At 39.7% G+C, this 26,116-nt stretch overlaps 1 protein-coding gene across 1 annotated transcript; it reads left to right on the forward strand.

Moving 5' to 3' along the window:
* Positions 1 to 11,338: 11,338 nt before the first annotated feature.
* On the forward strand, positions 11,339 to 24,946 carry LOC148210825 (uncharacterized). The gene is made up of 6 exons (XM_088125205.1): positions 11,339 to 12,225; positions 12,442 to 12,943; positions 13,340 to 13,488; positions 14,030 to 15,362; positions 15,588 to 15,834; positions 24,609 to 24,946. The coding sequence occupies exons 1-6, from the start codon at positions 11,339 to 11,341 to the stop codon at positions 24,944 to 24,946; spliced, it is 3,456 nt and encodes a 1,151-aa protein (XP_087981331.1).
* Positions 24,947 to 26,116: the final 1,170 nt, after the last annotated feature.

Below are 26,116 nucleotides of genomic sequence, written 5' to 3' on the forward strand. Positions count from 1 at the left end.
ACTACCAATACCACAACCCACGAATCGCTAGCACTTGTTTCATAGTACTAAACCTTCCTCAACACCCCCCTTTATCACTCCCCGCTTAACTTCTCGAGGCATGACGACTTTTGACATTTATTCCCAAGTCACCGTACCTCCTCCTTCTCCAGTACTTGATGTCCGACCTTGCCATTTATTCCCAAGGCCAAACACCACTACTTCGCAAGCTCCACTCTTCTTTAATCCTTCAAGCCTAACTCCTCCAGTCGTATTGACCCTTGACATTTATCCCCAAAGCCTCAATACTCCTCTCCAGAAACTTGACGTTCGGCCTTGCCATTTATTCCCAAGGCCTGAACTGTGCACCGGTCCTTGCCGTTTATTCCCAAGGTACCGATGACTTTGGTCCTTGACATTTATCCCCAAGACCCCAATACACGTTTACAGAAATTTGACGTCTGGCCTTGTCATTTATCCCCAAGGCCACTACTCAAGGCTTTGAACCTCCAAGCGATTTATATGAATTTTTCAGGTCAGAACACCCATGGTTAACGGACTACCAACCCGTCCCTTTACCCTTCACCCTTCACCACTTCACTAACCCTTCCATGCCCACCTACAAATAAACCTCCCACATTCTAAATCACTGCACCGTTTACAAACATGTTTTTCCACGTAATAAACAAAATTCATCCAACAGCTCACAACCAGACAATATGAATTAAATTATCGGTATAACCAAGCTAGCATTTCATCTACATCCCATTTGCAAAACGTCATGAGCCAATTACTTCTAACTACAACAGTTCAGAATCTACTAGTCACCTACAACAACAAGAATAGGAAGCATGTTTCCTCAAAAGTGTTCAATAATAGAAATACGGCAACAAGATCGCTAGAATTCACAAATCAAACCAACAATCCTTACATGCTCATTTAAATTGTTTTAACAAGAAAAAAAAAACAGCATCAAGAACATTCCGTTAACGCTAAATAACGCACGCACTCGCCCCCTGGTGCTACTTACACAACCACGTGTTTAAGTTTGCGTCGGCCTCACACCTAAGCATAAAAACAGAAAAATACAGCAATTTAAATGTACCATTCAGCCTTCAAAAAAACATCTTTAAGAGGGTTCAAAGGGGCTCGTTACCGCAAAACGACTTCGTATAGGTGTGGGTAAATTAGATCTAGCTTGCCAAGACGTGGGTAGCGTAAATCGGGTTTCAAACGGATGTAGATAATCGCCGAACACCACCAATACGCTGCTGTCCACGTTTTTGCAGCAGCGAAAAGCGTCCAATACGATCTCCAACGGCTTCGTTTCAATGTCCCTTGCTACAAAACAACCCCGCTTAGGTGTGGGTATTTTAAATCGATTTCGTTTGGGTGTGGGTACTCCAACTCTAATTTCGAACAATGGTGGGTCAAAGAAAAGTTACCGGGTTTCACGGATCTCAGTTTTTCGAGGTCGTTAGGCTTGTTGAATCGAAGAAAGGACGCCGCGAACACAGCCTCGCGTGTATCGATGCCGCCTGCAGCTGCCCGAACGTCACGCGCCGCCGCTGATCGTCGCACACCGCCGCTGCCCGCCGCACGCCGCCGCCGCCCGTCAGGCGCTGCTGCTGTTCGACGCTGCACCTGCTGCCGCCGCCGCTGCTGCCGCTGTGTCCGCCGGAGATGGCTGCCGTCGGTGCTGCTGTGTCGGAGAGGGAGAGTCCGAGTGGAGGGGGGTGGCCGACGGCTTCAACAAGAGAGGAAAAGGGGAAAAGGAGAAGAGGAATGAGAACAAGTGGCTAGGGTTCCCTTTTCTTGTTTCAAACTTTTAACTCGTTTGGGCTTGGGTTCTTTTCCTTATGTTTAAGGCCCACTTACCCAACCCTTCCTTGTTAAAACAAACCAATAATAGAGTTTCGTAATTGGCCCAATGATCCAAAACAAGTGTCGCATACTGGAAATCCGTACTAAATGTAACTTGATAAATAACTACACGCTACTAACTCACCACAAAAACTGTAACAATACACACTAGTCGAGATGTCACACTTAAATTAAATAAGATCACTGATGAATCAATTAAAAATAACAATGAAATAAATCAATAAATCAATAAATAAAAATCCATTTTGTTATAAAATTTTCCGGAACTCGGGGCAAGCTAACCTGAGTAACGCGGGGCGTTACATGTCGCCCTGGGCGCAGCCTCCCTACGGAAGGTGTTTGCATGGTTCAATATCGAGGTGAATGGAGATAATATTCATAGTAAGTGGGAGAAGGACGTGTGACAACACATCTTGCGGTCTCCGCCATTGTTTTGCACCGTGAGGTTTCATACATGTTGGGGTGGATCTCTGAGGTCCGAAAATGATGGGTCACACTTACGGGGAGTTGTTAAGTTAGTTAGCAATTTCCTGAACAAATAAACGATGACTAAAGTTTATAGGAATAAGAGTTATTCTGGTGTAAAATTTAGTTGAGAACGTCTCAATTCAGTGAAGGAGTACCTGTCTGCCCTACGGTAGCTGTTGCTCTAAATCACTGAATCGTCGTTGCAAAACAATTTTGTTAGGGTGCTTAATAACTTTTGCTAAAATTGGATTGGGTTTAAAGACTAAGGCATGAAATTGATATAGGTTTGTTTATACTTTCAGCATGTCTACTTCCATTATTGCACTCCTGGCCGCTCAAAAACTTAACGGTGAGAATTACAAACAATGTAAATCGAACCTAAACACTATTCTCATGATAGATGATCTTAGGTTCGTCTTGCAAGAAGATTGTCCTCAAGCTCCTACGCCTAACGCCACTGTGGCGGTGCGCAACGTCTATGACAGGTGGATCAAGGCCAATGACAAGGCCAAGGCGGTGCGGTGACTGTGTCCTCGTGCTTGCCAAGAAGCACGAGGACACGGTCACCGCTAAGGAGATCATGGACTCGCTGCAGAGCATGTTTGGACAACCTTCCTCACAGGCTCGACATGAAGCCCTTAAGTTCATTTACAACCCCTGCATGAAGGAGGGCTCCTCAGTACGAGAACACGTTCTCATCTTGATGGTCCACTTCAACGTGGTAGAGTCGAACGAGACTGTCATAGATGAGCAAAGTCAGGTCAGCATCATTCTAGAATCTTTTCCGAAGAGTTTCCTTTCATTCTGCAGTAATGCGGTTATGAATAAGCTGGAGTACACTCTTACCACGCTCTTAAACGAGCTACAGACCTACCTGTCTCTTATGAAGAGTAAGGGACAAAAAGGGGAGGCAAATGTTGCCACCTCAAAGACGTTCGTCCTCTGGAACCAAGTCTGCGCCCTCTTCTTCTGAAAGTAAGACTTTTAAGAAGAATGCTGCTGGTAAGGGGTCTAAGCCTGACTTCGCTACTGCCGCTGCCAAGAAAGGCAAGGCCAATGTTGCAGAGAAAGGAATGTGTTTCCACTGCAATATGGACGGGCATTGGAAGCACAACTGCCCAAAGTACTTGGCCGAAAAGAAGAAAGCCAACGAAGGTAAATATGATTTACTTGTTTTGGAAACATGTTTAGTGGAGAACGATGACTCCGCCTTGATACTGGATTCAGGAGCCACTAATCACTTCATTTCAGGGAATTAGTTCATTGAGGCAGCTTGACGCCGGAGAGATGACTCTCAAGGTCGGAACGGGAGAGGTCGTCTCAATTGTGGCGGTAAGGAAGCTCAAGTTGTTTACACATTAATCTCAATAGGATTGGGAGGTTGGTTGAGAATGACATTCTAAGTGAGTTAGAAGACGATTCTTTACCACCATGTGAGTCTTGTCTTGAAGGCAAGATGACTAAAAGACCTTTTACTGGAAAAGGTTATCGAGGCCAAAGAGCCCTTAGAGTATACATTCAGACCTTTGTGGTCCGATGAATGTTAAAGCTCAAGGAGGGTATGAATACTTCATCTCTTTTATAGATGATTATTCAATGTATGGTTATTTATACCTAATGCAACATAAGTTTGAAGCCCTTGAAAAGTTTAAGGAGTACAAGACTGAAGTTGAAAATCAATTAGGTAAAACCATTAAAAAACTTCGATCTGATCAGGGTGGAAAGTATATGGACTTGAGATTCCAGGACTATATGATAGAACATGGAATCACATTCCAACTCTCAGCCCCTGGTACACCTCAACAAAACGATGTATCAGAAAGGAGAAACAGAACCCTGTTGGACATGGTTCGATCAATGATGAGCTATGCTCAGTTGCCTAACTCGTTTTGGGGTTACGCAGTGGAGACTACGGTTTATATTTTGAACGTAGTTCCATCAAAGAGTGTTTCTGAAACACCCTTTGAGCTATGGAAGGGTCGTAAAGCTAGTTTACATCATTTTCGCATTTGAGGATGCCCGGCACACGTGCTCATGACTAACCCAAAGAAACTAGAACCTCGTTCAAAAGTATGCCTATTCGTAGGTTGCCCTAAAGAGACGAGAGGTGGTCTCTTCTTCGATCCTCAAGAGACCAGAGTGTTTGTTTCGACAAATACCACTTTCTTGGGAATAAACCACGTTCGAGATCATAAACCACGGAGTAAGGTAGTGATTAACGAGATTTCCAAAGAGGCTACAAACACGTCAACAAAAGTTGTGATCAAACTGGCACTACAACAAGAGTTGTTGATGAAGCCAGTACATCACGTCAGTCACATCCACCTCGAGTATTGAGGGTGCCTCGACGTAGTGGGAAGATTGTGTCACAACCTGCCCGCTACGTGGGTTTAACTGAAACCCAAGTTGTCATACCTGATGACGGCGTCGAGAATCCATTAACCTACAAAAAGGCAATGGAAGATACTGACAAGGACAAATGGGTCAAAGAAATGGACCTGGAAATGGAGTCGATGTACTTCAATTCTGTTTGGGAACTTGTAGATCAACCTGACGGGGTAAAACTCATAGGGTGCAAATGGATCTATAAGCGAAAACGAGACGCTGAAGGAAAGGTACAGACCTATAAGGCGAGACTTGTGGCAAAATGCTACACACAAAGGGAAGGGGTGGACTATGAAGAAACCTTCTCCCCTGTAGCTATGCTTAAGTCCATTAGAATACTTTTGTCCATTGCCACATATTATGACTATGAGATATGGCAAATGGACGTTAAGACTGCTTTTCTGAATGGCAATCTTGAAGAAAGTATTTATATGTCTCAACCCGAAGTGATAAGCGCGAAGGTTGCTGGTGTTTACAAAGCTAGAGGTCCTTCTAGGATCCTTGCAAACATTCAAAAAACGACTAACTTACCGAATGATTCCAACCAAGAGTAAGGTTAGAAGATGAATCACTCTTAGATCGGACTTAGAATCTACGATGGTCACTCCTAGATCCTAAGACGACTCACTCCAGAATTAGCTTGATCAAGACTAATCCAATGAATCGGTTTAACATCAAACCTAAAGCAAGATTTGAAAGAAGCAACACCAGATGTGTTAAGGAACAAAAGTTCTTGAATTCCAATATGTTTCAATCTTAAGTTATCCATAACAAGAGCATTACAAGCCTTTAAATAGGCCAAATGGTCGTTCAACATAAGAACACCAAAAGTTTTTCAAAATACTACTTAATGCAAATTGTAGAAAATAAGACATGCAAATTAAAACTTGATTGCACATCATTCTAGACACTTAAATGCAGATCAGAAAACGTAGTCATGCTTCAAATGGTCTTATCTATGTGCTGTAGAACGCGCTTCACATTTGGATATGGTTTGACAACTTTTGACTTCACAAACTCCAAAGAGGTGCAATCTGCAAAGGCACCTGTTCACGAATCTGCACACTTTTTTTGTCCTCCATGCCATCTCTCAAAATAGACAACTTTTCCCGTGCCATCTTTGCTCCATTCTCTTCTTGACTCATTGAAGTAACATTATGAATAAATTCGGGCTCAAAACTCTTTGTTGGTTCTTGTGCATTAACAAGCTTTTGAAGGTGCAGTGTGAAAGCCTCTTGAATCTTCCTTGCCTTTCTTGTAATAATTGCTCATTTGATATATGTAATTGGTCACAAATGGATTCGTATCATCTCCCCTTTCTTTAAAAGGATTTGTCCTCAAATCAAGGTTTTCATTTCCTTCATCAAAACGAATCAAGTTAGTCCAATGATAAGCCTTAACAACTTGTTCCTTACCTTGTGAGTTGTATATTGGAGCTTGAAGATTTATGATTTTCTTCGTTGGACATGTCACTTCTTTCTTCTTGAAAATTTCTATGGCCCTTTCTTGTTTGCCTTCTTTGAGTTAACACCACTTTTTGACTTCCTTGAAGTGCAATCTTGAAGTCTTCATGTAATATCATCCTTCTTAGTCTTCTTATGTTTGGACTTGGACAAATTCTTCGTTCCTTCCAAAAGTGCTTCCAAACCCAATCACTTGGTTTGTTGAAATTGTGCTCGGATTTATTTTTCCTCCACTTGGTACTTTGCATTTGCATTCTCCAACATAACATTCTGCTTTCTCGACCATGGAATTCTTTATACAAATTCTTGGATAAGTAGTTTTCCACAATGCCTTTCACCTTAGGTTTCTTATGTCCATGGTTACCTACACAATAAGGAAGCAAGTTAGTATCTTTAAAATCAAGATATATTTTATACTTACCTTGTAAGACAATCTCAAGATCATGAGAAGATGATAGGATAACTCTTCTTGGCTCCTTTATAGCTTCCTTTGTTTCTTGTATTCGATCATGCTTGAATTGAAAAGTTGGAACTTCCTGCAAAAATCTTAGAAAAGTAGAAAGACTAGGATAAAATATGTGAGCTTGATAGTAAGGGTCCTTATGCAACAATGCTATAAGATTTGACTTATATTGACAAATGGATTGGATCTTGCTATTTTCCTCTTCTTTCTCCTTTGAATTCCTTTCTCTTAACTCTTCTCTTTCTCTCTTTTCTTTGAACTCACTTTTATCAAAATCAGAATCTTTGCGATCTTGTTCAATAAATTCATCAACATGTGCTTTAGAATCTTCCTCAAATTTTGCATCATATTTCTCACAAGCATCATTTGAATCAACAACACCATTTCTTATCACCATGACTTCTTTATTGACACATTCTTTGCTCATGTGTCCAAACCCTTTGCACTTCCAACATGTAAGAGAATTAGTCTTCTCCCTTACCTCCTTTGGAACTTCATTGTTTTTGGCATTGGAGCTCTCGGCCTTCACTCTTTTGACAGCACCAAACTTCCCTTTTGGTTGCATGAATTCATTCCATTTGGAATGCTCCTCTTCCTTCCTCAATTGATCTTCAATTTTGATAGCATGGTGATACATATCTTCCAAGTAAGGTGGTGGATTTCTATCAATATGATGAACAATTTCCAGATTCAAACCTCCAAGGAATCTAGACATGGTTTCTTCCTCTTCTTCTCGAATGTGTGCTTTTTCCATTAAAATCACCATCTCTTGATAATACTCATCAACACTTTTTGTTCCCTGCCTCAAAGCTTGCAGTTTAGTTTTCAAATCATTTTTATAATGTTTGGGAGCATACCTCATTCTCATGGCTTCTTTGAGTTTTTCCCAAGTTTCTATTTGATCCTCATCTTTCCTTCTTTTCTCGGATTTGAGATGTTGATACCATTCATTAGCATGATTAATGAATTCGGCAATGACAAGTCTCATCTTCTTATTTTCACTATATGTAGAGCAATGAAATACACGTTCTATCTTCCTTTCCCATCGCAAGTAAGCATCGGGGTCCGCCGTTCCACTAAATGGTGGAATTTTGAGTTTAACTCCGCCATCCCTATTTTCATTTAATCTTTCCAATCTTCTAGGTTGCATGACGTTGGCAAAGTTATTTCGTCCTCTTCCTCTCCCATTTCTTCTTCCTCCAACTTGTCTTTCTTGTTCAGCAAGGTCAAACGCATCATCTTCTTGTAAGGCTCGTTCTTCTCTTTGTTGTTGCGCTCTCCTTTCTTGTCTATCTTCCATCATCATTTCCATCATTCCTTGAATTGCTTGAAGAATCACCATGTTAGGATCTTGCGGTACTTGTGGTACTCCATCCTGTGCCATTTTGTTAGAAACAATAATAATGATAATAAGGACCTTACCACTCTTCTCACCAAGATTTCACTCAAGGACACTTGTGTTTATCACTCAAGGGTAGGCTTTTGGTACTAGGTCAAAGATGTAAGGGTTGGCTTAAATTTTGGTGCAATCTTGCTTAAAGCTTGATATAACTAATTCAATGATCAACTCTCACAAACTAAGACTACAGAAACTCAATCTTAGGATAAACAACTTGATAATTTAAACAAAACACAACATAATGAAAAGAACCTTTCGTGTGCCTCGGATCTTCGAATGCTTTTTTTTTTCTACGGTTTTCTTTCTTTTTGCTACTGTTTTTGTTTCTTTTTGCTACTGTTTTTTCTTTCTTTTGCTTCTGTTTTTTTTTTCCTTTTTTTTTTCTTTTGCTTCTAATTTTTTTTTCTTTGCTAATGATCCGAGAGCAAAATACAAGAATTTCAAGACCAGTTATGTCTTGTTACACTTTGTAAGAAAGTACTTTCGAAAAAGGAAAATAACAGAAAAATAAAATTAAATAAAGTAAAGATATTTCACCTCTAGAACTGGCCAAAGGATGTCGACCAATGCTCTGATACCAAATGATAAGCGCGAAGGTTGCTGGTGTTTACAAAGCTAGAGGTCCTTCTAGGATCCTTGCAAACATTCAAAAAACGACTAACTTACCGAATGATTCCAACCAAGAGTAAGGTTAGAAGATGAATCACTCTTAGATCGTACTTAGAATCTACGATGGTCACTCCTAGATCCTAAGACGACTCACTCCAGAATTAGCTTGATCAAGACTAATCCAATGAATCGGTTTAACATCAAACCTAAAGCAAGATTTGAAAGAAGCAACACCAGATGTGTTAAGGAACAAAAGTTCTTGAATTCCAATATGTTTCAATCTTAAGTTATCCATAACAAGAGCATTACAAGCCTTTAAATAGGCCAAATGGTCGTTCAACATAAGAACACCAAAAGTTTTTCAAAATACTACTTAATGCAAATTGTAGAAAATAAGACATGCAAATTAAAACTTGATTGCACATCATTCTAGACACTTAAATGCGGATCAGAAAACGTAGTCATGCTTCAAATGGTCTTATCTATGTGCTGTAGAAGGCGCTTCACATTTGGATATGGTTTGACAACTTTTGACTTCACAAACTCCAAAGAGGTGCAATCTGCAAAGGCACCTGTTCACGAATCTGCACACTTTTTTTGTCCTCCATGCCATCTCTCAAAATAGACAACTTTTCCCGTGCCATCTTTGCTCCATTCTCTTCTTGACTCATTGAAGTAACATTATGAATAAATTCGGGCTCAAAACTCTTTGTTGGTTCTTGTGCATTAACAAGCTTTTGAAGGTGCAGTGTGAAAGCCTTTTGAATCTTCCTTGCCTTTCTTGTAATAATTGCTCCTTTGATATATGTAATTGGTCACAAATGGATTCGTATCACGAAGGGTTCATAGCTCAAGGTCAAGAGCAAAAGGTTTGCAAGCTTAAACGATCTATATATGGACTGAAACAAGCATTTCAATCTTGGAACATAAGGTTCGATACTGCAATCAAATCTTATGGTTTTGACCAAAATGTTGAAGATCCTAGTGTATACAAGAAGGTCGTCAACAACACTGTTGATATGAACCAAGGAGCTACCGTTGTTATGCCTCATGGACCGATTACAAGATCGAGAGCTAGGAAACTTCAACAAGCTTTGCTACTTCGTGTCCAAGCGTTCTTGAACTCGACAAGAGAAATAAAGGAAGATGTGCAAGAAGTTAGAACTATGCACTTCAATTTGGTGCAAGTTATGCATTTTTAAGTGTTTTTATGGCAAGTTAAAGTCCACTTGGTCAAGGTCAAAGTCAACTCCATCAAGACAAGTCAAAGTCAACTCATTCAATTCAAAAACCAAGTCAAACACTCACATCCCTCATTATGGACGGGATTGCAATTATTTTGGTTGGCTTTCCATGTTCTTAACCTTTTCATTTGCTTGTCTTTTCATTTCTCGTAAGTTATGTCTTTTCATTTACAAGTCTTTTCATTTCTTGTAAGTTACAAGTCTTTTCATTTGCTTAAGACTTTTCATATGGCTTGTTAGGATGGCTATATATAGCCTTGAGATGTCTTGTTGTAACACAATTTGAAGTTGAATGAAAAGTGAGTTTTCTCATTAGCTTGGTTGAGAGATTTATCTCCCATTTCTTGTGCAATTTCTTGTGTCTTTAGAATTTGCATCTTAGGATCATTCAAGCGGTGTTGATCATACCTCTTGTGGAGTGATTCGAATCACGAGTTTAGAAACAAGTTTTCTCTACTCTTGATATTGATCATCAAGGTAATCCGTTCTAAAACTTTTCCTTGGGTTGATTCCATACTTGTTTTCGGGGTTTTTGGGATTGAGTTCTATGGGTCTTGTTCGTTAGCAAGGTTCTTAGATCCAACTCTCAAGGGTTTCTTAACATTTTGGTATCAGAGCATTAGGCTCTTTGATCGGATATATGTTTCCTTGCATTTATCTCTTTGAATTCTGTGTTCCTTGCTTATGTTTTATTATATCTAAGCATATGCATTCTGTCAAAAAAATTACAAAAAAAAAAAGTATCAATTCCATTCATCTTTTCCAATTTTCGTCTTCTGCATTATTATAGATCTGGATCTTATCTACAAATCTGTCTTCTTTGAAGTCTTATGATTCGACTTTCTTAGTGGTGAAATTCGTGCACTTTGCTGATTGATTTATAAAAAAAAAAAAAAAAAAACTGAACGTGAAAGCATTTATTGTTAGCATTATTGTGCTTTTGCTGATCCATAACTGAAAAAAAAAAAAAAAAAAACGAAAGAAAGAAGAAAAAAAAACATAGAAGACCCCATTTGTCATTACTTCTTTGTAGCCTTGCATTGAAATCTCATGCTACTTCCTTGTTGCTTAATTCCCAACCATCTTTATCTTTAACTCTACTTTCGTTTCTTTCTAGCTTCCATTATAACTCTGTCCATTATTTTTTTTCTTAACTTGTTTCTTTGTTGTTATTCGGGTTACTCCCAAAATCACACTCTTGTTTGAGTTCTTATGTGCTGTCTAAACCACTTGAAATGCACATAGCTTTTAACTTTTCTAGACTCACTTACCGATTTGTTTGAAGTGCATAAGAGTGTACTAAGTTGTGAGGGAGAGATTGTAAGGGAGCGATACATTATTTTGAGTGTTGAGGGTTAAACACGAGTGAACTTCACTAACAAGTGAATTAGTGAGGGAGTGCTTGTGAGGTCCATTTCTTGTCACTCTATTTTGTTTTTACAGCATGGCTAATCTTGGAGATGAAGGCAATATTTCTGATGCCCGGAGGAGAGAGGCGCTAGAAGGAACTGTTGAACGAATGATTCGTAGCATGGAGGCATTGACAGAACGGATAGGAAGGTTGGAGACTCAAAACCAAGCTCAGGAGAGAGTTCCACCACCTCCACCACCACGTGTTATGGATGAGGATGAGTATGAAGGTGATGGATCCGATCATTGGGAGGACGATCAGGCTACAGTTTTAGCGGGTCCAAGAGGGGGTGATAGACACGTTGGTCGTGGCTTAGATCGAGGGAGAGGCCGGGGAAGAGGCTATCATAATTTCCAAAGAGCCCCACGAGCGAATGCTCAAGTTGATCGAAACTTGGGAAACATCAAATTAAAACTTCCGAAGTTCTATGGTAAGACTGATCCGGAAGCGTACATTCAATGGGAGAAAGAAGTGGAGTTCGTGTTTGATTGCCATAATTTCAGTGAAGAAAAGAAGGTACGACTATGTCTTGCTCAATTCAAAGATTATGCAGTAACATGGTGGGACAAATTAATGTCAATTAGGAGACGAAACCTTGAGGCGCCAATCGATTCATGGTATGAGTTCAAGGAGTTGTTGAGGAGGCGATTTGTTCCTAGACATTTCCACAGGGACACAGCGCAAAAGCTCCAAGTGTTGAGACAAGGTAGTAAGTCTGTGGAGGACTATTACAAGGAGATGGATACGTTGATGAATCGGCTGGATCTTGAAGAGGACATGGAGAATCTCATGGCACGGTTTCTTAATGGCTTAAACAAGGAGATTGCGGATAAGGTTGATCTACAACCTTACTTTAACATCGAAGAGATGTTGCACCTTGCCATCAAAATTGAGAAGCAGCTCCAAAGGCGATCTCAAAGGTATTCTACTAAGCCCTTTTCCCATTCATCTTCTACATGGAAAACGGATAGTAAGAGTGCTGATTCTAAACTTAGAAATCGAGAGGCATATGAGAAACCAAAAGAAAAGTTTGAGAAAGGAGAGAGTTCCAAGAAGGGGAAAGAGAAAGTTGATGAACCTAATGTGAGGAATCGGGATATTAAATGCTGGAAATGTCAAGGAGTAGGACATTACAGTCGAGACTGCCCTAATAGAAGAACTATGATAATTAGAGAAGGAGAGTTTGTAACAGAAGATGAGAAGGAAGATGAGGTAGAAGAGGACGACAATGGTGAATGTGAGAGTGAGGAGTATAGTGAAGAGGACCCTACACATATGTCCTTAGTCACTAGGAGAGCTCTCAGTACTCAAATTAAGGAGGATGGCCTAGACCAACGAGAGAACTTATTTCACACTAGGTGTCTTGTCCAAACTGTGCCTTGTAGTGTGATTATTGATAGTGGTAGTTGTACCAACGTTGTAAGTTCTATTCTGGTCAAGAGGCTTAACTTAGAGACAAAACCACATCCTAGACCATATAAACTTCAATGGTTGAGTGATTGTGGGGAGGTAAAGGTGAGTAGACAAGCTCTTGTTTCTTTTGCTATTGGAAAATATGTTGATGATGTTTTGTGTGATGTTGTACCTATGCATGCCGGGGATATATTGTTGGGTAGACCTTGGCAATTTGACCGTCGGGTAATGTATGATGGGTATGCCAATCGCTATTCTTTTACTCATCATGGAAGAAAAACTACTCTTGTACCTTTGTCACCAAAAGATGTGCATGTTGATCAATGCAAACTTGAAAAGAAGAGGCAAGAGGCTGATGCAAAAGCAAAAAGTGAAAAAGAAACAAAAGAAAATGAGTTGAGAGAAAAAAAAAGTTTGAGTGAAAAGCAAGGGAGTAGCAATCAGCCTAGTGGGAAAAATGAGAGAAAAGCCAAAACGGTGAGCTTGTATGCTAGTTCAAGTGAGGTTAGGAATGTTTTAATGGCGAAACGGACTGTTCTTGTACTTTTGTACAAAGGGTCTTGTTTTCTTACTAACGAGCTTAACACCTCCTTGCCTAGTATTTTTGTTTCTCTTTTACAGGAATTTGAGGACTTGTTTCCCGAGGAGATGCCCAAGGAATTGCCACCACTTCGTGGCATCAAGCATAAGATTGACTTCATTCCAGGTGCTACCATACCTAACCGACCAGCTTATAGGACTAATCCTACTGAAGCCAAAGAAATTCAAAGGCAAGTAGTGTGTACGCGAAAGCCTTAGTCCTTGTAGTGTGCCTGTTATTTTAGTGCCTAAAAAAGATGGAACTTGGAGAATGTGTGTAGACTGTAGGGCTATTAATAAGATCACTGTTAAATATCGTCATCCTATTCCTAGGTTAGATGATATGTTAGATGAATTGCATGGCTGTAGTCTCTTTACTAAGATTGATTTGAAATCTGGGTATCATCAAATTCGTATGAATGTTGGAGATGAATGGAAAACTGCATTTAAGACCAAATATGGATTGTATGAGTGGCTTGTTATGCCTTTTGGTTTAACTAATGCTCCCAGTACTTTCATGAGGTTGATGAACCATGTATTGCGTGAATATTTGGAAAAATTTGTGGTTGTTTATTTTGATGATATACTTGTGTATTCGAAGTCTTTGGAAGATCATGTAATGCATGTGCGTGCTGTTCTGACTACACTTAGAAACGAGAAATTGTATGCTAACCTAAAGAAATGTAATTTTTGCATGGAAAGGGTTAATTTTCTTGGTTTCATTGTGTCTAGTCGAGGAGTTGAGGTGGATAGTGAGAAAGTTAAGGCTATTAGCGAATGGCCAACTCCCACGAATGTTGGGGAGGTTCGAAGTTTTCATGGGCTAGCTAGCTTTTATCGGCGTTTTATTAAGGACTTTAGCACCCTAGCTTCACCTCTAAATGAATTGGTAAAGAAAAATGTTCCTTTTGTTTGGGGTACATCCCAAGAGCATGCTTTTAATGTTTTAAAGGATAAGTTGTGCAATGCTCCTCTACTTGCTTTACCGAACTTTGATTTGACTTTTGAAATTGAATGTGATGCAAGTGGGATTGGAATTGGGGCTGTACTAATGCAAAACCATAAGCCACTAATGTTCTTTAGTGAAAAGTTGAGTGGTGCTTCTTTGCGGTACCCAACTTATGACAAAGAACTTTATGCTTTGGTACGAGCTTTGCACACTTGGCAGCATTATCTTTGGCCAAAGGAGTTCGTCATTCATACGGATCATGAGAGCCTAAAGCACTTGAGAGGGCAAAGCAAACTGAATCGCAGACATGCCAAGTGGTTGGAGTTTATAGAGACATTTCCATATGTGATTAAGTATAAACAAGGTAAGGAGAACATTGTTGCAGATGCTTTATCACGAAGGTATGCTCTCTTTAATACTTTGAATGCTAAGATTTTAGGATTTGAACATCTCAAGTCCTTGTATCTAGATGATGTGTTCTTTGCTCCTTTTGTTGAATCGTGTGAAAAAGGACTTGTTGTTGATGATTACATGTTGTTTGAAGGATTTTTGTTTCGAAAAGGAAAACTTTGCATTCCATCTTGTTCAATTCGTGAATTGCTTGTAAAGGAAGCTCATGGGGGTGGTTTAATGGCTCATTTTGGTGTTTCTAAAACTTATGATATGCTTGCTGAACATTTTTATTGGCCTAAGATGAAGCATGATGTGCATAAAGTGTGTAAGCATTGTATTGCATGCAAACAAGCTAAGTCTAGGTTACAACCACATGGTTTATATTCACCTTTGCCTGTTCCTACTACTCCTTGGGTTGATATTTCTATGGATTTTGTCCTTGGTTTACCAAGAACTCGGAAGGGTAGGGATAGTATATTTGTAGTGGTTGATAGGTTTAGCAAGATGGCGCATTTCATACCATGCCATAAAACCGATGATGCTAAATTGATTGCTGATTTGTTTTTTAGGGAAGTTGTTCGTTTGCATGGCATTCCTAGAACTATTGTTAGTGATCGCGATGTAAAATTTTTAAGTCATTTTTGGCGTGTGTTATGGGGAAAGTTGGGAACCAAACTTGTTTATTCTACTACTTGTCATCCCCAAACTGATGGACAAACTGAGGTAGTAAATAGGACAATGGTTACCATGCTTCGAGCAATCATAGATAAAAATCTTAAAACTTGGGAGGATTGTTTGCCATTAATTGAATTTGCATATAATAGGGCTGTCCATTGTACTACTAAATGCACACCGTTTGAAATTGTATATGGTTTCAATCCTATCTCCCCACTTGATTTGTTGCCTATGCCTCCTAATGAATTTGTGAGTTATGATGCTAGCACAAAGGTTGATCTTGTCCATAGGCTACATAAAGAAGTTAAGGAAAGGATTGAGAAGCAAAACACTAAGGTTGCTTCCCGCATCAATAAAGGACGCAAGCTCCTTGTTTTCCAGCCAGGGGATTGGGTTTGGGTACATTTTCGAAAGGAACGGTTTCCAACTCAACGAAGGTCTAAGTTGCTACCACGAGGCGATGGTCCTTTTCAAGTCCTTGAACGGATCAATGATAATGCTTATAAGATTGATTTGCCAGGTAAGTATGGAGTGAGTGCTACCTTTAATGTTTCTGATTTGTCTCCTTTTGATGTAGTTGATGACTTCGATTCGAGGACGAATCCTTCTGAAGATGGGGAGGATGATATGAACCAAGGAGCTACCGTTGTTATGCCTCATGGACCGATTACAAGATCGAGAGCTAGGAAACTTCAACAAGCTTTGCTACTTCGTGTCCAAGCGTTCTTGAACTCGACAAGAGAAATAAAGGAAGATGTGCAAGAAGTTAGAACTATGCACTTCAATTTGGTGCAAGTTATGCATTTTTAAGTGTTTTTATGGCAAGTTAAAGTCCACTTGGTCAAGGTCAAAGTCAACTCCATCAAGACAAGTCAAAGTCAACTCATTCAATTCAAAAACCAAGTCAAACACTCACATCCCTCATTATGGACGGGATTGCAATTATTTTGGTTGGCTTTCCATGTTCTTAACCTTTTCATTTGCTTGTCTTTTCATTTCTCGTAAGTTATGTCTTTTCATTTACAAGTCTTTTCATTTCTTGTAAGTTACAAGTCTTTTCATTTGCTTAAGACTTTTCATATGGCTTGTTAGGATGGCTATATATAGCCTTGAGATGTCTTGTTGTAACACAATTTGAAGTTGAATGAAAAGTGAGTTTTCTCATTAGCTTGGTTGAGAGATTTATCTCCCATTTCTTGTGCAATTTCTTGTGTCTTTAGAATTTGCATCTTAGGATCATTCAAGCGGTGTTGATCATACCTCTTGTGGAGTGATTCGAATCACGAGTTTAGAAACAAGTTTTCTCTACTCTTGATATTGATCATCAAGGTAATCCGTTCTAAAACTTTTCCTTGGGTTGATTCCATACTTGTTTTCGGGGTTTTTGGGATTGAGTTCTATGGGTCTTGTTCGTTAGCAAGGTTCTTAGATCCAACTCTCAAGGGTTTCTTAACAACTGTAGCCTTCTTAGTGTTGTACGTGGATGATATCCTACTCATTGGGAATGATGTAGGATACCTCATTGACATAAAGAAGTGGTTAGCGACTGCGTTCCAAATGAAGAATTTGGGAGAAGCTCGGTATGTTCTTGGCATCCAAATTCTAAGGGATCGTAAGAACAGAACGTTAGCCTTGTCTCAAGCAACTTATATCGACAAGATGCTTGTTCGATTTCGATAGAAGGGAATGTATATAATGTATATTGATACGTTATATATAAATATATTTTAATTTTGGATAAAGCTACAAAATGAATTATGAGAAAAATTATTTGAATGAGATTCAAATAAAAATTAATATGAATCAGATTAATGTGCTTAAGATGTACATCTCAACCATATGTTATAAAGGAGAAATGCCTTAGAATATGATTCTATTTTTGGTAATAAATAATTAAATGTTAATTATTTATTAATATAATTAATTAATTAATTAATTAATTAATTGCCACTTACATTAATAATTAATTAATTAATTAATTATATTTATTATTAATATTAATTTTATTAATAATGTTATTAATAAAACTCCCCTGCAAAAATGCAGGCGAGTGAGGAAGTTACATGATGTGAGGTAACTCCCCACGTCATGTCAGTTGTGTTTTTTATTTTTTGCAAAAAGGTTATGCAAAAACACAAAGGGTGAGACTCTTCCCTTTGGGCAATTACTCTCTTGAATGAATCACAACCTTTCTCTCGAAAATCCTCTATCGTTTCTTCCACAAGCAAGATCGTTGTTCCCAGAGGATAGCGGGATGATCGGTGGTGGTGTTCGGGTGATTAGATGAAGATCAGTTCTTCAAAGGTAAGGAAAACGTTATTTTCGCCTATATGAAAACGTTTTTTTCCTCTGTATTTCATCCTTTCAATTATGTGATTTTGTTCTTCAAAATTCAAGAACTCAATCCGTTTTCCGCTGCGGGATTCACATCCCATCAATTGGTATCAGAGTGGTGTTTACGTTCTGAATTTTTGGAACAAAATCGATGTTTTTGGTGGGTGTTTCATTATTTTCGAAATATGGGTATTGCGGGTTCGAGTTGTTTAGATTTTGGCATTTAAATAGCATTTTCCTTCTTGATTTGATCATGTAAGGGCCCGGTGTTTTGGGCATTATGTTTCTGTATCGAGTATGTAAGTCCGGATCGATCTAAAGTTGTTCGTGGCGTCGGATTAGGTGAAGTTTTGCAGCAAACAGAGACGAAGACGAAGCAGTCCGCGCAAAAAGTGTCATGGCTCGGCCTCCCTTCTCATGTAATATACCACAGATATGTTTGATATACAAGGTATATATAACATAATTTTCTCTCCTTCTCACGTTCTCCTTCATATTCACAGTGTGAGTTCCATGCTCGACCTCGTGTCACCCAAGGTGTGACCTCCCTACGAAAGGTGTTTGCATGGTTCAATATCGAGGTGAATAGAGATAGTATTCATAGTAAGTGGAAGAATGACGTGTGACAACACATCCTGCGGTCTCCGCCATTAGTTTGCACACTGAGATTTCATATATGACCTGCGTGTCGTCCTGGTGCGACCATCTCTACGGAGGGTTCATTGTATGGAATTAAAACCAAGGCAAACTCCAAAAATGGATAAGGGTCTCTTAGGTTTTGACCCAATATTTTCCTTCCCTAAGGTGAGATTATTGGGGCTGACCTCTGAGGTCTGAAAATGGTGGGTCACACTTACGGGGAGTTGTCAAGTTAATTAGCAAATTCCTGACCAAATAAACACAATGACTAAAGTTTACAAGAAAAAGAGTTATTCTGGTGTAAAATTTAGTTGATTAACGTCTCAATTCAGTGAAGGAGTAGCTGTCTGCCCTACGGTAGCTGTTGCTCTAAATCTGAAGCGTTGTTGCAGAACAATTTTGTTAGGATGCTTAATTACTTTTGCTAAAATATGATTGGGTTTAAAGATAATGCATGAAACTGAGAGACCCTACCACAAGTGGCTTAGGCAACCCTTGTAAGAACAAGCACCTCCTAAACACACACGACAACACCTAGTACACACACAAAGAATCACACAAGGGGAAGAAGATGGGACTTACCGTGAAGGTCAAGGCTTTGGATGGAGAGAACTTGTTCTAGATCCAAAGTGAAACATTCCACAAGTTTGATGACCAACTTGCATATTTCAAGGGTTTTGTGCAACTAGATCAAGAAGCACCAATGCTCACGATTTTTGGAGCAAAGAAGAAAGCTCAATGGTTATTTTCATTCATCAATCATCCAACCTCTCAAATGTACAAGAAGAAGCCTATAAATACGCAACTTGATTTTCCCTAGAATAAAAGAAAAAGGACTTTAACTAAACCTATACTAAAATAGTTACAAATGGGCTTAACTAAGTTACATAATCCTAAAGTTGAATCCAAGAGCTATTACATAAATTTGATATTAAATCCAAAAGAAGGTTACAATTCTAATTACATGAAAACACTAATTTAATGATCAAACCCTAAATAACCCCTAAAAGTTTCTTTCTACACTTGTTCTTCTTCCTCATGAAGCTTGATAATCCACATGTGGAAGTGGAGATCCCCTTCTTCATCGATTGGCCCCCATGGAATGATGTACGTTGCTTGAAGCATATCAAGTGGGTTGTACAATAAAGTACAAATACAATAAACTAGGGCATACACTATACCCTTTAGAAGTCTCCCACTTGCCCTAGACTACATTGTACATATCTCGTAGGCTTAGACTATCTAGATGACCCTCGAACACTTTAGCCGTAAAAGCCTTTCTAAACGAATCAGCAATGTTATGCTCCGAAACGATCTTCGTGACGATCACGTCCCATCGTTGCACTATTTCTCGTATTAAGTGATACTTCCTCTCGATGTGCTTGCCTCTTTTGTAACTTCGGGGTTCTTTAGAATTTATCACTGCACCACTGTTATCACAATAAAGTGTGATGGGCAAAGTCATGTTTTGAACAACTTCCAAATCAGTTAATAACTTTCTAAGCCACACCGCCTATTTTGTTGCTTCACAAGCGGCAACATATTCGACCTCCATCGTGGAGTGTGCGATGCATCCTTGTTTGATGCTCCGCCATACTACAGCTCCTCCCTTGAACACTGATCCCGAAGTGAATTTCCTCGAATCCTTATCACTTTTGAAATCAGAGTTAGTGTATCTTGTAAGGATCAAATCCTTAGCGCCATACACAAGCATATAGTTCCTCGTTCTCCTAAGATACTTGAGGATACCTTTAACGGTAGTCCAGTGATCATATCCTGGATTGGATTGATACCTACCGACAATCCCTACTGTATATTAAATGTTTGGTCTAGTACATATGGCATACATATGGTTGCCCACTGCTAAAGCATAGGGAATGCGTCTCATATCCTCAAATTCTTGAGATGTCTTAACATAATGTTCCTTAGAAAGATAGATTCCATGACTGAAAGGTAGTATACCTGATAAGAATCATGGTGTTCCGCACGTCTCCACTGGACCTATTACACGAGCCAAGGCTAAGAAGCTTCAACAAGCATTCCTTATTCACGTACAAAATTGGATAGGCTCAGTTCAACCTTTATTTCAGATGCTGCAAAATAATCCAAGAGAGGACGATGTTGTGAAGGTCAACGTTTGCAAGATTGACGTTGTGCCAAACGTTGTGGGAAGTTATTAAGTAGACCAATTGTGGTCATTACTACTTATGGGTTTTATTTTTGGAAAGTGAAGGGTTGGGGGTTTCACTCATAATGGCTATAAAAAGCCCCATCCAAGCTATGTAAAAGGCAAATTTTAGCTGAATGAAATTTGATCTCTCAAGAAACATTTTCTTTAGAAATCCCATTGCCATTTCTAAGCTTTCTTGCAATTCTTGTAATAGATTGCATTTTGAGCCATTCAATCCAGCCTTGATCAAGTTTGATTGTGGAATGACTCATTCTAGAACAAGATTTTCATTCTTGTTTCTAGATCTTTGATCATAGAGGTAATCAATTTCTAGCCTTTCTCTTGGTTGATTCTAACTTGTTTAAGGAGGTGTTAATTTCTTTGATTCAAGGGTTCTTGCTCAACAAAAGCTTGGATCATTGGGCTGAGAATTAGGATTGCCTTATCACTAACCCTGATGTAGCAGTGCCCCCTGTCAAGGCTGTACTCTTAGCAGACGACATCGACAGGGAAATCATAGCATATGCAGCTCCAGCATTTTACAATTTCAACCCAGTTATCACGGAGCCAGAAATTGAAGCTTCCAAATTTTAGCTGAAACTAGTGATGTTTTAGATGCTCCAGACAGTGGGTCAATTTCATGGACATGCTGCGAAGGAATGTCATGCTCAATACAACTTTATTTTCATCTAATTAATACAACACTTATATTAATTGATCATGAAAATAAATCATACTATCATACATTATAACTATTATATGCATATGATGCATGAACATGCTTAACCTATGGTGGAATTTTAATCTATATGGCATACTTTATGCAAACCAAATACATCAAATGTATAGAAACGCCCACCATTATTTTCTTTGTTATTCAAAATAAGATCGAAAGTAGAGCCTAGGATCTAATATCAATTGAAGGAATCAGATCCCGCAACGTAAGCGCACGAACGCGTGTGCTTCGATCTTGTCTTAGAATTACAACAAAGAAAAGACATACAAGCATGAATAAAAGAAAATTAGTGACACATACCTTTGAAGACACCTCTTCAATGTAGACACCAATGTCACCACGAAGTCTTCCTCGCTATCCTCTGGATCTTAAGAACTTAGTTTGTAGGAACTGTCTTATAATTGAAAGGGAGATTAAGAGATCAAGAGACAGATTTCTCGTTTGGAGTTTCGAAAACTCGACCACTATCTAATCGGGACGAAAGGAAGGGGAGAACCTCCCTTTTTATAAAAGAGGAGGAGTGGTGGGAAAGTCATAACTTCCCCACTCACCACTCTCCCAAGGTGGGAAGACCATTAATGGTGGGGAGTGGGAGGTTTTCCTCCCATTTCTTTCCCCTTTTTTATTTTTTATTTTTTAATTTTGTTTTAATTAAAATAATAATTAATTAAATCTAATTTAATTAATTACAAAAAGAATATTAATTTAATTAATTTAAATCTAATTTAATTTAACCAAATTAATATATCTCATTAATTTAATAAACTTAATCATATTTAATTTTAGTAAACTTAAATTAATCAACTATATTATATTCAAATTCTAATATCTATTTCTCTCATAATTTTGAATCCAATTCAAAATTAACTTTATATTATAATGTATCAACATACATTATATTAATTGCATCTCATACAATTAACTTTAATTCCCTGTAACTAATTTGAACAATTCAAATTCTTTTCAAAACTAACTGTTCTTAACTATCCTTTACGAGCTAGCAAGGTGACCTAATGGACCTACAGATCGGAAGTTCCAACGATACAAGATTAATTGATTAAATTCATTAACTATCTTAATCAACATTCGTTAACTATTAGTCACTCCACTAAAGATCCACAGTTGCACTGTTCTCACAGTAGAATATTTTGCGACCATGGATTTTGACCATTAACAGTAAGTCAATCCTTCACGAGTGTTCATAACCACAGTTGGGTCAAATTACCGTTTTACCCCTATGTTACATCTTGTACCTTAAGTACCGCCGTGTAACGCCCCAAGATTTCATATAAACATCCTAGGCAACGCTAAATAATTCTCCTGGCTAACCTTAACTCTAAACACGAGATAAGCAACCTCCTGGAAAATAATTTAGATGAAATAAAGCTTCGACTTCCATACGTTCTAACAGAAATATAAATGTCATAAACTATCAGAACTCCGCCTTCCGTGGGCAATTTAAAAGAAAACAACAAGATCTCAAATTCGCCTCAGTGGCAAAAATTATTAAATAGTAAAAACAACCGTGCACCTAAACTCCAATGACAACAACGACGCGTTTACCAACAGCATCCATAACAATTTAAGTAGTTCTAAAGAATACAAAATTTCCTCCGCGATTCACACCTAGCAATAACATATGTCTCAAGGCTACTCGTACCCAACTACCCTTCCCCCTATCCTCACTAACTAAACTAGTGATCCTTCCTCGGTCAAGCCCTCTCCACGTCATCACCGCGATCGACCCCGTTCACACCTGAAACATATAAAGGTACAAAGGGGGGGTGAGTACATAAGGTACTCCGTAAGTAGCACTTCGTAACTAGCACAAAATAAATTATGCTCACAGCCACAACATAAAGAACTAACAATAACGAGGCAATCAAATAAGCAGTGAGAGATAGCGAACAATTAACTGGACATTTAGAACAAAACAAGAGCAAGGCAACCAAATAAGCAGAGAGAGATAGCGAACAAATAACTTGACATTTACATACAACAACTAAGCGTCGAAACTACCAATACCACAACCCATGAATCGCTAGCCCTTGTTTCATAGTACCAAAACTTCCTCAACACCCCCCTTTATCACTCCCCGCTTAACTTCTCGAGGCATGACGGCTCTTGACATTTATTCCCAAGTCACCGTACCTCCTCCTTCTCCAGTACTTGATGTCCGACCTTGCCATTTATTCCCAAGGCCAAACACCACTACTTCGCAAGCTCCACTCTTCTTTATTCCCTCAAGCCTAACTCCTCGAGTCGTATTGACCCTTGACATTTATCCCCAAGGCCTCAATACTCCTCTCCAGAAACTTGACGTTCGGCCTTGCCATTTATTCCCAAGGCCTGAACTGTGCACCGGTCCTTGCCGTTTATTCCCAAGGTACCGATGACTTCCCAGCGTATTGGTCCTTGACATTTATCCCCAAGACCCCAATACATGTTAACAGAAATTTGACGTCTGGCCTTGTCATTTATCCCCAAGGCCACTACTCAAGGCTTTGAACCTCCAAGCGATTTATATGCATCTTTCAGGTCAGAGCACCCATGGTTAACGGACTATCAACCCGTCCCTTTACCCTTCACCCTTCACCACTTCACTAACCCTTCCATGACCAGCTACAAGTAAACCTCTCACATTCTAAATCACTGCACCGTTTACAAACATGCTTTTCCACGTAATAAACAAAATTCATCCAACAGCTCACAACCAGACAATATGAATTAAATTATCGGTGTAACCAAGCTAGCATTTCATCTACATCCCATTTGCAAAACGTCATGAGCCAATTACTTCTAACTACAACTGTTCAGAATCTACTAGTCACCTACAACAACAAGAATAGGAAGCATGTTTCCTCAAGAGTGTTCAATAATAGAAATACGGCAACAAGATCGCTAGAATTCACAAATCAAACCAACAATCCTTACATGCTCATTTAAATTATTTTAACAAGAAAAACAAACCAAAAAAAAACAGCATCAATAACATTCCGTTAACGCTAAATACGCACGCATTTGCCCCCTGGTGCTACTTACTCAACCACGTGTTAAAGTTTGCGTCGGCCTCACACCGCAAAACGACTTCGTATAGGTGTGGGTAAATTAGATCTAGCTTGCCAAGACGTGGGTAGCGTAAATCGGGTTTCAAACGGATGTAGATAATCGCCGAACACCACCAATACGCTGCTGTCCACGTTTTTGCAGCAGCGAAAAGCGTCCAATACTATCTCCAACGACTTCGTTTCAATGTCCCTTGCTACAAAACAAGCCCGCTTAGGTGTGGGTATTCTAAATCGATTTCGTTTGGGTGTGGGTACTCCAAATCTAACTTCGAACAAAGGTGGGTCAAAGAAAAGTTACCAGGTTTCACGGATCCAAGTTGTTCGAGGTCGTTAGGCTTGTTGAATAGGAGAAAGGACGCCGCGAACACAGCCCCGCGTGTATCGATGCCGCCTGCAGTTGCCCGAACGTCACGCGCCGCCGCTGATCGTCGCACACCGCCGCTGCCCGCCGCACGCTGCCGCCGCCCGTCACGCGCCGCTGCTGTTCGACGCTGCACCTGCTGCCGCCGCCGCTGCTGCCGCTGTGTCCGCCGGAGATGGCCGCCGTCGGTGCTGCTGCGTCGGAGAGGGAGAGTCCGAGTGGAGGGGGGTGGCCGACGGCTTCAACAGGAGAGGAAAAGGGGAAAAGGAGAAGAGGAACGAGAACAAGTGGCTAGGGTTCCCTTTTCTTGTTTCAAACTCTTAACTCCTTTGGGCTTGGGTTCTTTTCCTTATGTTTAAGGCCCACTTACCCAACCCTTCCTTGTTAACACAAACCAATAATAGAGTTTCGTAATTGGCCCAAAGATCCAAAACAAGTGTCGCATAATGGTAATCCGTACTAAATGTAACTTGATAAATAACTACACGCTACTAACTCACCACTAAAACTGTAACAATACACACTAGTCGAGATGTCACACTTAAATTAAATAAGATCACTGATGAATCAATTAAAAATAACAATGAAATAAATCAATAAGTCAATAAATAAAAATCCATTTTGTTATAAAAATTTCCGGAACTCGGGGCAAGCTAATCTGAGTAACGCGGGGCGTTACAGACTTCCCCCCTTCAAAAACTTTCGTCCTCGAAAGTTCGTTGCTCGAACAATTCAGGATACTGGGCCCTGAATTCGTCCTCTCGCTCCCAGGTGGCATCTTCTATTTGGTGGTTCCTCCACAAGACCTTCACCAAATCAATCACCCGGTTCTGCAGCACTTTGGTCTCTCTTGCTACGATCCCAACGGGTACTTCTTTATAGCACAATGTTTCATCCACCTGCAGTGGTTCGTAATCCAAGACGGGGGAAGGGTCATGGATGTATTTCCTCAACATGGACACGTGGAACACGTTATGCACTGCGCTCAACGACGGTGGCAAGGCCAACCGGTAAGCGACCGGTCCGATGCGCTCCAAGATCTCAAAAGGACCAATAAATCTTGGACTGAGTTTTCCCTTCTTACCAAAACGTAAGACTCCCTTCACCGGTGCCACACGAAGGAAAACGTGGTCACCAACATCAAACTCCAATGCCCTTCGCCTAGCATCAGCGTAACTCTTCTGTCTACTTTGGGCCGTCTGCATTTTTGCTCTAATCCTTTGGATGGCACCATTAGTTTCTTGTACCAATTCTTGTCCCAACAGGACTCTCTCACCGACTTCATCCCAATGCACCGGCGACCTACACTTTTTCCCGTACAACGCTTCATATGGGGCCATGCCAATGGTCGCCTGATAACTGTTGTTGTATGCAAACTCTGCTAAGTACAGGTGTTTGTCCCAAGAACCACTGAAATCCAATGAGCAAGCCCTCAACATATCTTCCAGAACCTGGTTCAAATGCTCGATCTGACCATCGATCTGGGGGTGGAAC

This window comes from Momordica charantia, assembly GCF_013281855.1.
Source record: "Momordica charantia cultivar OHB3-1 chromosome 6 unlocalized genomic scaffold, Mcharantia_2.0 BLBB01000006.1, whole genome shotgun sequence".
Taxonomy (NCBI): Eukaryota; Viridiplantae; Streptophyta; class Magnoliopsida; order Cucurbitales; family Cucurbitaceae; genus Momordica; species Momordica charantia.